Genomic DNA, 16,439 nt, shown 5'->3' on the forward strand with positions numbered 1-16,439 from the left:
ATTCACTTGTGATTGAACAGCAGGGCAGACAGATGTGCTGTCATTGGATTACATTCGAACCTTGATATAAATCTACAAATTTAATCTTAAGTCCCTATACTAAATTGTATCCATCTAGGTCAAAAGTTTTTTAAGTTATCGTATTTAACAAATAGATATAATGTCAATAATGTGTTTTTCGCCTAAAGAAGGTCCGAAACGTGAAGATTCGCCAAAATCTACATCGTAAAATCTATATTTTCGAATAGATTTTTAAAAGATAAATGCGTCTAAATGTAGAAAAGATTCATTGAACATTTTCTTAGATAAATCAATTATATTGATTGAAATAAGCTATTTAACCAAGCTATCAATAAAATATCACCAATTTATTATCTCTTTGATAATTATTTGTATATATTTCTTATTTTTCGATAATCAACAATTATTTTACTATTTTTTTAAAATTTTTACTTTAAATTATAATATTTTTCTGATTTTTACGATAGGACTTCCACGATATTTCACCTGATTGTGAAGCACAAGTTCGATCGGCATTTTCTCAAGTGGACAAATGGGCAGCCATGGGACAAGCGGGTAAATGTTTAACAAAATTTTTAAAGCACTTTTATTTTTAATTTTATTTTATATTTAAAAAAGTATACATTGATAATATCAATCAGTTTGTTTTAAGAATAAAATTGCCGAATAAAATATATGTAATAGTTTAAAAAGAAATAGAAGAATTCAACAACAAAAAAGTGGTTTACTTAAAGAGTTACGAATGAAGTGTTGTTTTCGAAAAGATGTGTTATTAAACTTTAACTTTAATAAATAGATGGAATAAATCTGGAATGTAATATGTCGTTCATTTGAGTAATTTTCTTTCAGCTGTTGGATTTATTCCCATACGAAGATATGATTAGCTATACTGAGAACGCCATAAAACCCAATAATCCAATCAAGCCCAATCTCTCATAAATTTATGACATGTGATGGCAAATGATTGCACTTATGTTTTTTTGCAATTAAATATCCCCATGTAGCATCTATAAAAACCTCATAAATGCATGTAAAGTTATCTTTTTCTGCTATAGCGTAGATCTTGTAATACTGATGTTCCCTCGCAATAACTTGAGAGCATATCATTGTCAGAAAACGATATTAATACCATCTTTCCTTACCATACTATAACATTGAATCACTTGTTGTGTCTTTTCAATTAAAAACCTCATGTATGAGTTCCCTTTTTAGTTTATTCTGCTTATAATAAGAAATTATGTAATATGAGGGAAGAAAATTCGTTTCTAATTAAAACAGCTTTTATAAATAAATTATGATGTTAGCAGATGAAAGAAAGAGTTCTTTGTCTTTTCGAAATAAAATCAACAAAATCTATTCTACTTAGAATTATTTAACTCACATTAACACTACTTATTATTAAAATTACTTTTGGAAACAAAAATTAGCTATTAATTGTTTTGAAATGCATATCTACTGATCAGAGCCAATTATAAAATTTTCGCACTTGGAACAAACTTCAATGTGGAATCAACTCGTTTGTGGTAATGGCTAATACCCCACCCCCCAAGAAGTTAAACATAATAAAATATTACTTGTTTAATAATTTTCAAATAAAAAGAAATTCGCATGTTTAAAATATATAGAAAAATTTTGAATTAAAAAAGACATTTATTTATTTTTTATTTTTTTACAATTACAAGCGATTTGTTTTTTACAATCCATTTGGTTTTTATTAATGAAAATTTCTCAATGATATCAAAGTATTAAAGAACTTAAAAGAATTTAAAACTTTCTGCTCGAATGAAATAATTGAAAGCTCAACGAAATGTCTTATGACATTGTCAATGTCAAATAGTTTTAATTAATTTCAGAATTAGAAAAATCTTTTTCTTCACTTGCCACAAAAAAAATGTAGTGTTAGAAGCTTATAATTGTAGTTTGAGTTCAAAAATTAGCTCTTATTTGATTTTATAATGGAGAAGATTTTTTATGGAGCATTTCTTCTGAAGAGCTTGATAAGTAATAAGTGTTTAACATTTGTAATTCGTTCGATTTTTTTCAAAAAGCTTTTTCCTATTTATATCTTCCTTTCCTTTAAATGGAATTTTTCCTTAAGTTTTATTAATTTCATTTAAACCTTTTTCGCAGGCATTAATGTTGTTTTAATTATTTAAAACGCTGAAAATAGATTTTTTTTTTTTAGAATTTTTAAACGTAATGTTATTTTATTAGGCAATCGCATATTTGCTTACTTCCTGAAACTGATCCAACTGCAGGTGAAATAAAATTAAAATCCGCCATCTCAAATTCTCAGTAAATACGTGAAAACATTTTTATTTTACAATATAAATTCTGACTACTGAGAAATGGATTTTTAAACCGTAGTTGGTCACATAAAATGCCTTGATTAATCAGACCGTTCGAAATATCATAATCATCGTTTCATAATTTTTCTGTAGAGATATTTTCAATAATGCGATTTGAGTTAAAAACAGGTTACTGTAATTCAGAATCTAAATTCAAAAGTTTTAAATTAGGAGTTTTTTTCTGATATTTAACTTTTTTTAGCTTTGATTCTTATGATCGATAACCTCCAACGATCCATTGTCTTTATATCTTTCTCCGGCCAATTGCTATTTTTCGACATCCCAAATCCCATTCCCATTCTGTTATCACGTGATAAAAAAAATTAACAGCAAAGTTGAACAGTTCATTCATTGAAAATAAATTATTCATTGAAAATTAGTCCATTCAATATTTTTTTTTTTAGTATTTGAACAATTTTTCACATTTTACTATTAATTTCAATACATATGTCAGTGTTTTATTATTATTTTTCTTTTCAGGTTACGAGGAAATCGCAAGAACTTTCAGGCTCTGCAAACCTTTGAATTCTGCCCAAGACTATCAGCATCTACTCAGGTGGGCTCGAAATGCATTTGTCTCTGCAGCCATGATGGATTATCCTTACGCAGCATCATTCATGGGGAACTTCCCAGCTTTTCCAGTCAAGGTAACGCTACCCATACTGTTTCGCTTAAATGCTGCGCATACTTTTCAATGTCCTAAAAATGCCGTGTAAATGCATGTAATTCAAAGCGACATTTAGTTTCATAAAAAAAAAATTACCAAGTTTTATTAGAAAAAAAAAGGTGGGGGTTTTTTTTTTTGCGTTTATATGTTTTTGTTACCAATAAATGTTAGTTCTTACAAATCAAAATATTTTTTTTGCAAAGCCCTTGTTCATTTGACATTATTCTTGTTTGTTTGTTTGTGTGTGTGTGTGTGTGTGTGTGTGTGTGTGTGTGTGTGTGTGTGTTTATCTGCTTATAATAAAGAGACCATGCAAACAATTTCTGAAAATTTCTGGGAAAAGTTATTATGTATTTGGAGACCGAAAATTTTTTATTCAAATGTGAACTTCTCTGAAAATATGGAATGCCAAAAGATATTTTGCTTCAAAGTATGGTTTACTAAATAAACAATGAATCACAAGATGCTCTTTTATGATAATCAGTTGTTCAATTTAAAGACAGCCGAGAAATTTTTGCAAATGTTTTCTAAATAAAAAAAAAAGTTAAGTAGCAGATAAGAGGCAATATAAATGGACCCACTAAAGATGAAATACAATATCCAAAGGATTTGCTTGAATCACAGAAAAAATGTATATATATTCTTGGTATTAATTGTTATTCAACATGACCACATTTTTTTGAAAATAGCAATATTTAAATAAATATTGTCTTAAGCCTCACTGTAATAGAACTATTTTTCTTTAAATGGTATGGATACTAACCTATATGCTCATTTTCGTGGCCCTACAATTACTTCATATCTTAAATATTGTTTAAAGATCATGACTTCAACAAAAAATTCACGCTCTACCTCTTTATTGGTAATTCAAAGTCCGTGATATTACTCTGAACTGCATTTTCCATGCTTTTTAATTATCAGTGTACGCTTGCTGAAATTTTTCCAGATGTTTTTATAAAAAAACTTATATAACTGCATCTGTATAACATATACGGCAGTACTTACGTAAAACTGCCAAAATCAGATTTTTCCAAGATTCTATCCAAAATATCAGCATCTATTTTCAACGAAATAATCAATCATTTTTGAATAAGTCAGATAAAAATAATTAAAATGCATTTCAGGTCACATAAAAATTTATTGAACAAATTTTAATGTTATGTACTTGTATGTAAATAGAATGTTGTCGCAGTCAGCTATATTCGTACATAGGAGATTTCTAAAATCATAGGTGGAACTTTAAAGGTAAGTCAGGCATACAAAAACAAACCATTTTCAATAGATCACGGGGTCGCAACACCCTTGTCAGCAATGGAAGATTTAGGCATTTTGAGACACATTCATTTCAATCCAGATTTTAGTCCTTTTTTTAAACTTAATCTACATGTTAAAATTTATTTTAGATTCATCTTTTAGAGATTTTATAAAATTTACAACTATACAGCTGCTTACTGTCATTTATTTGTTTATTCTGAGTTATGACTGCTGATATCTGAGTTTGAACAAAGCGTTATTTAAGTAGACACTCAACATTCATAGGTTCAGTAAATAAAAAAACGGACTTAATGACATAAATAGATACTTAACCAATTATATTTAAAAAAAAACATTTATATCAATCTAATATTTCAAAATTCTTAGAATTTGTATTTTTCAAAAATTTGATTTATTTTGCAACACATTAATAATTTTCTTTCAACCGACCTGCCTGCGCTCATGGCTCCTTCATCATCCTGTTGACCTTAGACAGCTGTATAATCGTAAATCTTCCATCGCTTGTAAGGAAATTAAGTGTCCCAATGACGGCAAGGTGAATACTTTTGGAAGAATTAAATTAAAAATTCCATATCTTCATTATTTCTTTTGAAGTCCATAATTTTTCTTAAAAGCCCATAATTTGTCTCCGTGATCATCATTTTTAATTTCGAAAACTCGTGATATCGCTTGGAGGCGTAATATCATAAATAATAAAATGTTCAACAGCTTGCTTACCTGTCTGTTACTCGAGAAATAGTACATCATCTGAGACGCTTTGAAGACTTGATTTTAAATTGAATTGTCGACGATAGCAGACGTTCTTGAAAACAGATTTGACTAAAGCGTTCCAAAAAAAATTAATCTTTAAGCTTTACAAAAGATTTTAAAGCATTTGTTTATTTAATCTAGATGATGATTTATAGTTTAATGCAGAAATTTATTTTCAAATTCCTTTCGGTAGGTGATGTGTAATCGTCTGCAATCAGCATCAAGACCAGCAGATGGTCTCTGTCAGGCAGTTGCTTTGTACTATAATGCATCAGAAACTGTGGAATGCTTTGATATCTACCAAGAATATATATATTGTGCCGATCCGACTGGATGTGGTCTCGGTTTTGATGCTACAGCATGGGATTATCAGGTATTGAATAAATATTATTCTTATATCAAATTACCATGAATAAAAAAGAATGTACTATGTTTAATAGAACGCTATTTTATAATAATAAACCATCGCCAAATTACGCATTTTCATGTATAGTGTTTATCGCAAGACGCTGAAGAAACAATTTTAATATTACATCGTTTCAGAATAAAGCTATTTTTACACCGAAACAGTTTCTACTCTTTATACGAAACTAAATATGATTAGCTCATAATCTGATATTTAGAGCACACACACATACAGAAAGTAAAAGAACGGATTCCTCAAATTATTATTCCATTTGCCAGTACAGTTTTACTATCCAAGAATTCACGTGGCTTGCTATCGATGCCACTGATTCTCATACATTTATGGATGTCCAATTTACAATAATACAACTGAAAACCATAAAATGATGGTTCGTTCCCAGTTGTACTACAGTACTTAATCATGTAAAGGGGTGAGTGAGTTAACGACTACAAAAGAAATTCATATAATTGAGGTAAGAAACTTTTAACTTGCTTTCAGTAGATCACCTTCTTTCTTTCATCCTTTTTACTTCAGTTTGAAAAATATTATATTCACTATTATTAATAAAGTGTTATTATACGCTACTAATAATTTAAATTTAAGAAATATAAACTTTACTACGTAATAGCTTTTTTAAAGAAGAAGCTTTATTAAGATAAATGAAAGTGATTCAGAAATATTAGCCTTATTCTTTAATTTGAAACTGGTTAAAATTGAATTCTACGATCTCGTTTTTAAATACCAATTCAAAATCAATTCCCTAATAGATTAATATAACGTTATTATTATTATGGGAAATAACCTTTCTGAATAAAGAAGTTTTTTTCAGATATCCTAAAGTTTATTTCCTTTCTGAATATTCATAATATTTGTTACTTTATAATTCAGTCTCTAACTAAATTTCTAAAAATCCTGTTATTTTTATGTAGGAATTAGTTGCAAATTGCTTAATGAAATTTCTCACAAAACTTATAAATTTGTCATCAATGATATTAATAATGCATATACAGGGTGATTGTAATTAAATTACGATTCTAAAAATCGATAATTTTAAAACTACTGGTCAGAATGTTAAAAACTGGTCTTAATATTTTAGCAGAACAATCGTGAGGCAATGTAATTTTGTTAGGAAAGACCAAAAATGGATTCGTTAAATACAGAAATATTGTTAATGAAAAGGAAAAAATCAGGGCTTTACTAAAAATTTATTTGCGATAAGGCAAGAATACATGTTTATAGCGACAACAGTAATAATGACAAAAAAAAAATCTTCATGGAACAAACACCTTACTGATGGGTGGTTAAGGCCAAAATTGTTCGGTATGCCCTCCACCTTGTTCCGCTACTAATTGGAAGAGCAAAACGACATGCTCCACAGCAGATCGGAGGGTATCTGTAATTGATACAATGGATGTGATGTGTGATGCTCGCCTTCAAGTCTGCTAGATTCTTAATCCGTCCACTGTAAACAACTTTCTTCAGGTATCCGCAAAGCCAGAAATCACACGGGTTTAAGACGAGGGAACGTGACGGCCCCGCTGTTGGAAAATGGTGGCTTATAGTCCTATCATTTTCGAAATGAGCACTCACAAGCTGCTTCACAGGAGTAGCAATGTGCGGAGGAGCGCCTTCTTGCATGAATATTGTGCGATCCACACATTGACGCTGCTGAAGTTCCAGATGGAAATGGTTACGCAAAAGTGCATCATACCGCTTGCCAGTAACGGTCCAGGTAACGGGAGCCGCACGTGGGATCTTCTCGAAGAATAACGGACCGACAGTAAACGCTGCCGGTATTCCGTGCGACACAGTGACCTTTTCAGACAGAAGTGGTAATGGCGGTAGCTGGAACGGATTCTCTGTCGCCCATATCCTGCAATTTTGCGTATTTACAGAACCATGCAAATGGAAGTGGTTTCGTCAGACCACAGAATGTTCCATGGCCATCCGTTATCCACTTCCACCCGGGCAAGAAATCGTAATGCAAAAGATTCACGTGCTTCTAGGTCAGCAGGTAGTAATTGCTGCATATGAGTTATCTTGTACTTATAACAGCGCAAGATGTTTTGCGGGATTTCACGCGCCGTTCTGATCGGCATATCCAGTATTCGGCCAACTCCCCGTGCACTGCTGATTCCAGCATTACTGTTAGTCTGTTCTTGCAATGCTGTAGCCACATCTTTCACTGCGCAGCTGAAACTGGTTTATTTCCTCTATTCCATTTCACGTCAATGAATCTGTCTGTTTAGCAATCATTTTTCGCAGACTATCTGTGATTACAGGACCCACTTTTATGGATTTTAATGTCCTAAATTTCTTGATAATTGTAAGTGCACATTCATCGTTCTTATAAAAAAGCTTCAAGAGCAGAGCGTGATCCTTCATAATCAGAGTCATGATGAAGCATTCGAGCAAAGAAGTCAGGTGGGATGTTAAGGAGAGCCCGCTTCAGCTAGAAGCTATCTCCTGTAGTGGCGGAAAATTGGTGTAATGTAGCCTTGGTCTTGATGAATGCCAGGGACTTTATGTGGTCCTTGGTTGTTGGTGGTGGAAGTTGAACTGGCGCTGCTCTGCGTAGCAGAGCAGTTCCCTGGTGGAGTTTCGAGCAAAGAGCTGGTGGTCTGCACTTTTATGAGAGCTATGTCTGCAGTGCGCATGTCACGTATAAGTAATTCGCTTATCTCCAGATAATGTGAACCTTGACAGCGACATCTATCGGCACATTTTAGAACTATTTTTTCCTTTGTTAAACAAAATTCCATTCTTAACGATTGTTCTGCTAAAATATCAAGTCATTCTGACCAGTAGTTTTTAAATTATCAATTTTTGAAATCGTAACTTTATTTATAATCACTCTGTATATCCTAAACACTATAGCCATGCAAAATTGATACTTTAGTGATTGGTCAAAACGGACAAACAAACAAATTTTTTTGCTATGGAAAAGATTTCTTAAGACAAATAAATTATTGCTTATAATAAATTTCTTCATTTATTGCAAGAAAAAAAGTTTGTTGAAATTTTTTTTGATACGATAACTTTGATAAGCTAAAATATTTTATATGAATTATGTCCAAATTAATAATTTTTAAAGCATGGCATCTGCTTTTATCTTTATAGATTTATTTTTGCAACTTTTAAATTCGTTAGCTGTGAATAATCTTCTTTATAATATTAATACTTTTTTTAATAATTATAAATCTCATAATATTAATCAGGTACTCGATAATTATTTTTCCTGCTTTTAAAATATCTGAGCATTTCTAATTCTGATTTAAAGCTCGACAATAATTAATTCTTTAAAAGTTTTAAAAAGTATTTGCGCAAGAGCTGAAATATTCCTATTGAAATTAGGTTCCAAATATTCTAAAAATATTTTCTAATGAATAATCTACTGAATTCTTATTCTGACGTATATTTTCAAAGGCCTGTACAGAAATCAATTTAGAAGGAAGTACATCAGGTACTGTGGATATGTTTCCGGTTTTGCCTTTCACTTCACAAATGAGAGACGAGTACTGCTATAAGACTTACAAAGTACTGCCTAGAAGAGACTATTTAGATGTGCAATACTGGGGAGCAGGTAGTTTTTTCCGACTGTTTTTTAATATATATTACTAATGCATAAAAGCCAATTTCAGTAATTTAATGACGCTATTTTTCTTTACAGATATCTCTTCCTCATCAAATATAGTGTTCAGTAATGGAAATTTGGATCCATGGGCCCCTGGTGGTGTAAGAAACATAGTTTTTTAATTACTTTCGAGTATCTATTTAACGAAATTTCATCGTTTCATTTATTTCTTTAATTAGAAATTTATAAATTAAGTCATAAAAATGAGAAGAAAAAAAACCAGACTGAGTTTTGCTTATGCCTTTTATTGATTCCCTTTATCCTTTTTATTGAAAAGACATGTCCTAAATTGTGAAAAAGTCTGTAATCCTGCTTTGTATAGGTTTCATATAAAAAACACAGATTTCATAAAACTTTTCACACCTTTTTGAAAATTGAAACAGATTATCTGTAACATTCTCCAGAAAATTGTGACCCCTTTCATATTATCTCAAATGCTGCTAATTTTCTTTTTCGGAAGATTTTTTTATAACCTATTTATTATCATTTTCATCACTCACTGCATTGTCTGTTATTTTTCGAAGCACGAGGAAGTCATACGCCGCAGGATTTCCAAATATCACTTGTATTTTACAGAAACGTCTTCTTAAATAAGAATAAATTCGATCTGTCGCCAGTTAATAAACGCATACTTTCACGTATATTTTTTAATGTGATAATGTTTATAAGCCGGCACAGTCTCTGTGAAATCTAAATGAAAAAAATCTAAATGAAAAAATTGTTTAAAACACTCTATAGGGTAGACTATTGGACCTAGATTTACCAAATTTTACACATAGTTACTTCTTGAGTAGTTGAGACTCATTCAAAAAATATTTTTCAAAATTTTTAATTATATTTCAATAAATAATTAGTAGAAATTTCGAAATTATTATTAAATAAATTCCAAACAAATTATTGTTTGGAAACCATACTTATACTGTTTTGAAACAAAAAAAAATTCTCACTAGTTTAACTAAATTTTAAAAATTAATTTTTCAAATTTAATAATATATTACAATAATATTTTTATTATTTTAGTAACTGTATTTATTCACATGCGCATTACAACGATATAAAATACATTTTATGTTTGCATTTTATCGCTACTATATAATTAAAAGCAAATTTAAAAAATTAAACAAAGATAAGAGAATTAAGTCTACATTATTGTCATGCTATGATTGTTTGAATTAGAATTCAATTCGTAATTTTTTTTATTCCTGCATAAAAATGATACTGATAGCTTTTAGATTTATTGCAATTTTTTATTTTCAGTGCTCCAATTAATATTCACTAACTTTAAAGCCATTCGTTGATTTAAACTATAAGTATCATTTTCCCTTAGTGGAGGTCGTGTAGAACTTTCATGGAGGATTCATTTGGAGGAAATTTTTGATTTAATTTCTTTTAGATTTAAAAAAATATTTGAAAAAAAAACTTCATCTTGACTTGAATCACTTCAATAAAATTTATCGAATGTTTATTTTAACTTATTGTTATTCTCTGAATAAAAGGACTCGTTTCACTGTTTTGAGAAGCAAGAAAAATTATACTATAAGATTATTTTTTTGTCGAAAAATTAATCTATATTTCTTGTAACTCATAATATATATTTTTTTAACTATCAAAATGAAAAAAAAAGTGAAAATGGTACAACAAGTAGAATGGTTCCTCAGCTGAAATATTCGAGTGAAAATAATTAAATTTTCGTTATAGAATTCATTAGTGTATTTTTGTATTTCTTCTTCTAATCTGAAGTTGTAGATTCTTCATATGAAAATAGGATATCAGAATTCTTTTTCTGGTGCAAAAAAATAAAGATTTTTGTAAAGCTTGACTTAGAATGAGGCTATTTTTTAAAAAATTTTGAATTCGCGTTACAGTGTAATAAAATGATTTGATTACTATGTACACAAATAGTAGAAAACAAAGCAAAAATTTTTAAAAAAAATCATTTCGAAAACCACTGATCAAAGCACATTATTTGTAACTCTATGTAATTCGTGAAAAGGGTGTTTATTTGACACACCCGTAAAGTATTAGAACTTTAAAAAAAAGCCGGAACCAAAAAGCTTCCTTCTTCAGAAAAGCAGCAAGAAAGGCTGACGCCTGTCGGGCAATAATTTCGAAACACATCCTTTTCAATATTTAAACCAGGAAGACGTACCACAGCTCAAGATATTTCCCAGAGTGAAAAAAAAACTTTAAAATAATAACTAAGATACACACCTACATACCATGGATTTGAATATGTTAAATTACGTGTACTTTAATGAGACGTTTCCGAGTTCATTCCTGCTGTGGGTCGGCAGGGAGTCAAATATTTTACTTCACAAATATCACAGAAAACGTTTGTATTTTATATTTAAGATATTTAAAATATTTGTTTGCACATTTATGCCACCAAGACTTCGATAAACACCAAAAAAACCGAATCTTCTAATAATCGATAGCTACTACAAATATACACAGGGAAATTAAGATTACATAATATTTCGCATATCATTATATCAGGACATCAAAAAATGATGCACATTTTTTTTCTGCTGATAGCCAGAAATACTAATAATTTCATTGCAATAAAAAGTAAAATAATATTCCTGAATATGTTAGATCAAGTATTCTGTGGATAGAATATTGATAAATATTATTTTTTAGCATACTTCGGGACTAAAAACTAGACTACAAAAATGTCAGATAATCCTAATGATTTTCTGATTCACAGTTATGTATATTTAAGCGATAGACTAAAAATATTCGGAATTCAATTTTATCGAATTTGGAATATTTAGTATTAAAAATGAAGCAAATTTATTGTATTTTGTCCCTACTTTATAAATAAATATAGTCGTTATTCATCTATGAAACCACAATTTTTAATTCAAATATACGTGCGATTTTAAAATATGGTCTATTTTTTAAAATTAACTATATATTATTTTTCTTTCTGTACAATCATTTTCTCTAAATAGTCAGTGGTAATTCTCAAGACTTTTAGTGAGATATAAAGGTAATTTTATTGAATTCTGACTATTTATTTAACTAAGCACATATAAAGAAATGGTATAATATATTATAATTATAACCAATTTTTACACAAATTATTTTACAGAAATAATTTTTTCCATAGTTTTTTTTATTAAAAGTCATCATCATCAATGTCAAAAGATTACAGCATTATAAATTAATATGCTTTTAATATTTTAAAAATAAAAATATTGATATTAAAATTAAGTAGAAATATGTTTCACTTAAATTTGCATTCTGAATTTCGAAATAGCATAAAAGAAAACAGATTGTTATTTCTCTCAAAAATCGAATTAATTTTCAAATGCTTGAATAATAATGTTAGCTAAAACAATCCAATGAGCTAAAATAGCTATTTGTTTAAAAAATATACGAAATTTTATTCGTGAATCATCATTTTTGAAACAAATCTATTTGAGTTGTAAATTATTAATATAGTTTTGAATCTATTTGGAATGTATATTGAATTACATCCAAGATAAAATTATGTTAATGGTTCTTCGTTGCTGAAAAATCACATTTCGTAGTTGATGGAATTAATTGATTACAACAGAGTCGATTCATAGTCATATTATGAACGTTAAGTGTGATGGCCCAATTTTATTTTGAAATCTACTGCTCATCTTTCAAAAGAAAGAAGGACGTGGCACGCCACAGTATAACTGACACATGTAGTTAGAGAAATACATAATTATTCATCGTGACATCAAATGTATTAATTTCATTTCCATTCTATCAACAATTACTTGCATTGCATGGATCAGGTTTAATTTAGAATTCCTCAGGCTCAAATATCATTGTTGCGATATGAAAGTTTAAGATACGATTCTCGTTTCGCCCTTGTCGTTTTGTATTTTTCAAAAGTGAGATTTCCACTTCGAAGCTTTATGAGAAATATTAATGTGACATATCAAATCAAATAAATTCTTCTACTGGTAGATAATACAACTAAATTTAAATAGCATTAAATACGGGAATCAAATAATCATGAGATGTTGCCATAATTTTTTAAATACTTACTTAAATCAATTTAACATTATTCAAAATGAAATATTGTACTCGAAGGTTCTTTATTATCAAAATAACTAACAGATTATAAAAAAATCATATTGTTAAATTTTACTGATATATGTTTATTCCTTACTCAATGAAATTCAATGAAAGTTAAGTTATAGATGCAATTCTTTCGTATTTCAGATCTTGAAGAACATCTCTGATTCTCTGGTTGCAGTAATAGTAGATGGTGGTGCACATCACCTCGATCTCAGGTATGAACATGTTTCCTCGATAGAATAAAATGAAATAAATTATTCATACAATCTCGTAGTTTGTAATTAAAAGTAACTGTGATGAAGTATCATAATCACTAACACATTTTTCATCTTTAACATCTATTGTGTATGCATCATGAATGTATTGAGCATGTACCGATTTTCCATTTTATATCAAGATAGCTTTTTTATTGCTCATGTCGATGTTCTGTTGAAGAAATCGTTTAGAATATATGGACTAAATATGACAATTTCAAATAGTGTTCGCTAGTATTTCTCTGCTATGTGTCTTCTGTTCTGTACAGTACTTCGACAAAGGGCCGCGGTGGCCTGGTGGTAAGGTCTCGGTTTGTGAGCCGTTGGGTTTCAGGTTCGAGACCCAATTCCACCGGAGAACCGCCGTGTAAGGGGGTCTGTTGCTCGCTAAATCCGTCAGGCCGAACGTCCTCCCCTGGTATGATGTGGTGTGGAGAGGGGGTTGCCAGCTCAGGTACCGTCCTCCTCATCTGACCGTTGTTCAAAATTACGAGGTCTGTCCCAAAATAGCCCTAGTGTTGCTTTACAACGGGACGTTAATATAACTAATCTAAACTAAACTAGTACTTTAACCAAAGTTCTAAGCATATACTTACAATCTCCCATTTCATATATTCAATTCAGAAATTTGTGCTTGAAAGATTGCTTTTGTTTGCCTTTGTTTTAAAGCGAATCTTATAACAGAAAGAATGACACATTAAGAGGCATACATGCTAAAAGTAGATTACGATAATCTCATGAAATTTAAAAATGTGCCCTTTTAGACGGGTTGTTATCCATTTAAGAATATATTAGATATGATTGTAACAGATTAACTAACGAAAATCGAAGTAAAAACTCTCAAGCACATTGGCAAAGTGCTGAATAAATATATAAAAAAAATTATTATTTGTAGTAAACCTTAGACGTAAATATATACATCAAAAGTTCCGTTTCCTTACAGTGGGATATTCTCTATTTATAATGTTCACTTACACAAATCAACACTCTTCACTAAAATCGGAGTAATTAAATGATGATCTATTAACAGATAAAAATGCAGTCCCGTACAAAATAAAAAGTAAGCTGGAAGAAAATAATAGCTGTAACCGACCATATATCAGTATAAATATAAAATTATAAAAATTGCAAACCTCAGTTCATTGACTTTTGCTACAATCCAGCATAAAAAACGTAAAATTTATGATCCAATAGCTAATATTTATTGTTGCTTAGGTTTATCCGCATATTATAAATCAATCCGTTTAAACTTTAAAAACCTTGTCTAAGCTGCTTCACGTAAAAACAGAAATTGGTATTTGCACATTCGATATTGATTCAGACCAAATGATATATTTTTAACTCTACCGAGCATGACAGATTTCGCTGACATATTCTACAATAAATAAAGAAAAAAAATAACAAAAATTGAAAAAATCGAATATTTATTATTTAAAAGCGTGAAAGCTTTTAAAATTTCCACATTAATTTCTCAATTTCCAGCTATATTTTTTAACTTGCCAATATTGATTTTATTAACATAAAAGTAAGAGATTAAAAGTATTTCACACGCACAGCTATTTTAAAGCTTCTTTCTTTACATTTGGATGTTATATTTTTACTACCAAAATTTTGATTTTTTTTAAAATTGACTTTGATAAATCAATATTTTAAGTTCATCCTTGTTAAAATTATCGGTATTTTTCCGATATTTTTCAACAATAAAGCGAACTTCTTGTTTCATTTCATCGGGTTTTTTTTAGCTTTCATTCATAGACAAGCAACTGTGCATTGTCTCAATATAAGTATTGATAGTTCAGAGTGAAATAATAAACAAATTTAATTTTATAATAAATGCAATCATATCTAAAATTTCCCTTGATTTTTGTTTTATTTCAGGGAGGATAATCCAAATGATCCACCTTCAGTCAGAACTGCTAGGGATTTCGAATTGGCAAATATTGGCAAATGGTTGCAAAGCTATTATGAGAATTTATATCAATAGATTGCTCTGAAGTAGCAGCGAATCAATCTCCTTCAATGAATTCTAGAACAAATATTTGATGTTTATCGACATATATTTAATCCTTTGAACATTTTATGGTGTTTGATGTATGTTTTTAATAAAACTTATTAATTTTTAACGTAAGGCGTTTGTACTTGCATATTTTGTCACAGACAATTTTTCATTCAAATTTACATTCATCTGCGTTTTAGAATCAGACGCATATAAAAATGAAATAAATTCCATAATCTACCATTCCTTAATATTCTTTTTACTTTTCATGATCTAATATTTCTTACAAAAGTTTTTTTCTATACAAAATACAGGAAGTTAAATGTATTACAGTCATCACAAAATTTGAACTCAAGCTTCTGATGAATATCAACGCTTTAAAAATTCTTCAAATTCGGGGGAAAAAAACATTTTTATAATTATGTCTATCTATCTGTGAAGAAGATAATTCAAAAGCGGAAATCTAGATTAATGGAATTTATTATGTTATTTCTATGCCAAAATTACTGGTTTATATTCGATTTTGTGTAAAATCATTCAACAGAAAATTCTATTGTGCTTCTGAACTCGATAATTTAAAAATGCATTGTGTTGAAGGCTAAGATTTAGCTTTGACTTCATCGCATAATGATTGCATGCATTAAAATTTGGATTTTAATAATAATTTAATGATTGCAATAATGTAATAATAATTTAATGATTACATGAATAATTATGGAAATCATTTCATAATAATTTGATGATTGCATGCATTAAAATTTGGATTTTAATAATAATTTAATGACTGCATGCATAATGATTGCAATCATTTAAATAATTTAATGACTGCATGCATAATGATTGCAATCATTTAATAATAATTTAATGATTACATGGATAATTATGGCAATAATTTAATGATTGCATGCATTAAAATTTGGATGAAATCCATCAGAAAGGTGATTATCTGAGCAATTATATAATAATCATAACACAAAAACACTATACTAACAGGATAAATTTCCGCGTGTAATTCGTACACCAAAA

General features: G+C 29.4%; 1 protein-coding gene across 1 annotated transcript in view; it reads left to right on the forward strand.

Moving 5' to 3' along the window:
* The window catches only part of LOC129969501 (dipeptidyl peptidase 2-like), a 42,493-nt gene extending 26,948 nt beyond the window's left edge, over positions 1-15,545 (forward strand). The window contains exons 5-11 of the mRNA XM_056084101.1: positions 489-576; positions 2,850-3,016; positions 5,255-5,434; positions 8,894-9,050; positions 9,138-9,202; positions 13,308-13,378; positions 15,296-15,545. Of these exons, the coding sequence (XP_055940076.1) occupies positions 489-576; positions 2,850-3,016; positions 5,255-5,434; positions 8,894-9,050; positions 9,138-9,202; positions 13,308-13,378; positions 15,296-15,401 (834 nt within the window). The 3' untranslated portion in view covers positions 15,402-15,545. The remainder of the gene's footprint in view (positions 1-488; positions 577-2,849; positions 3,017-5,254; positions 5,435-8,893; positions 9,051-9,137; positions 9,203-13,307; positions 13,379-15,295) is intronic.
* Positions 15,546-16,439: the final 894 nt, after the last annotated feature.

Source organism: Argiope bruennichi, chromosome 5, assembly GCF_947563725.1.
Source record: "Argiope bruennichi chromosome 5, qqArgBrue1.1, whole genome shotgun sequence".
NCBI classification, from domain to species: Eukaryota; Metazoa; Arthropoda; class Arachnida; order Araneae; family Araneidae; genus Argiope; species Argiope bruennichi.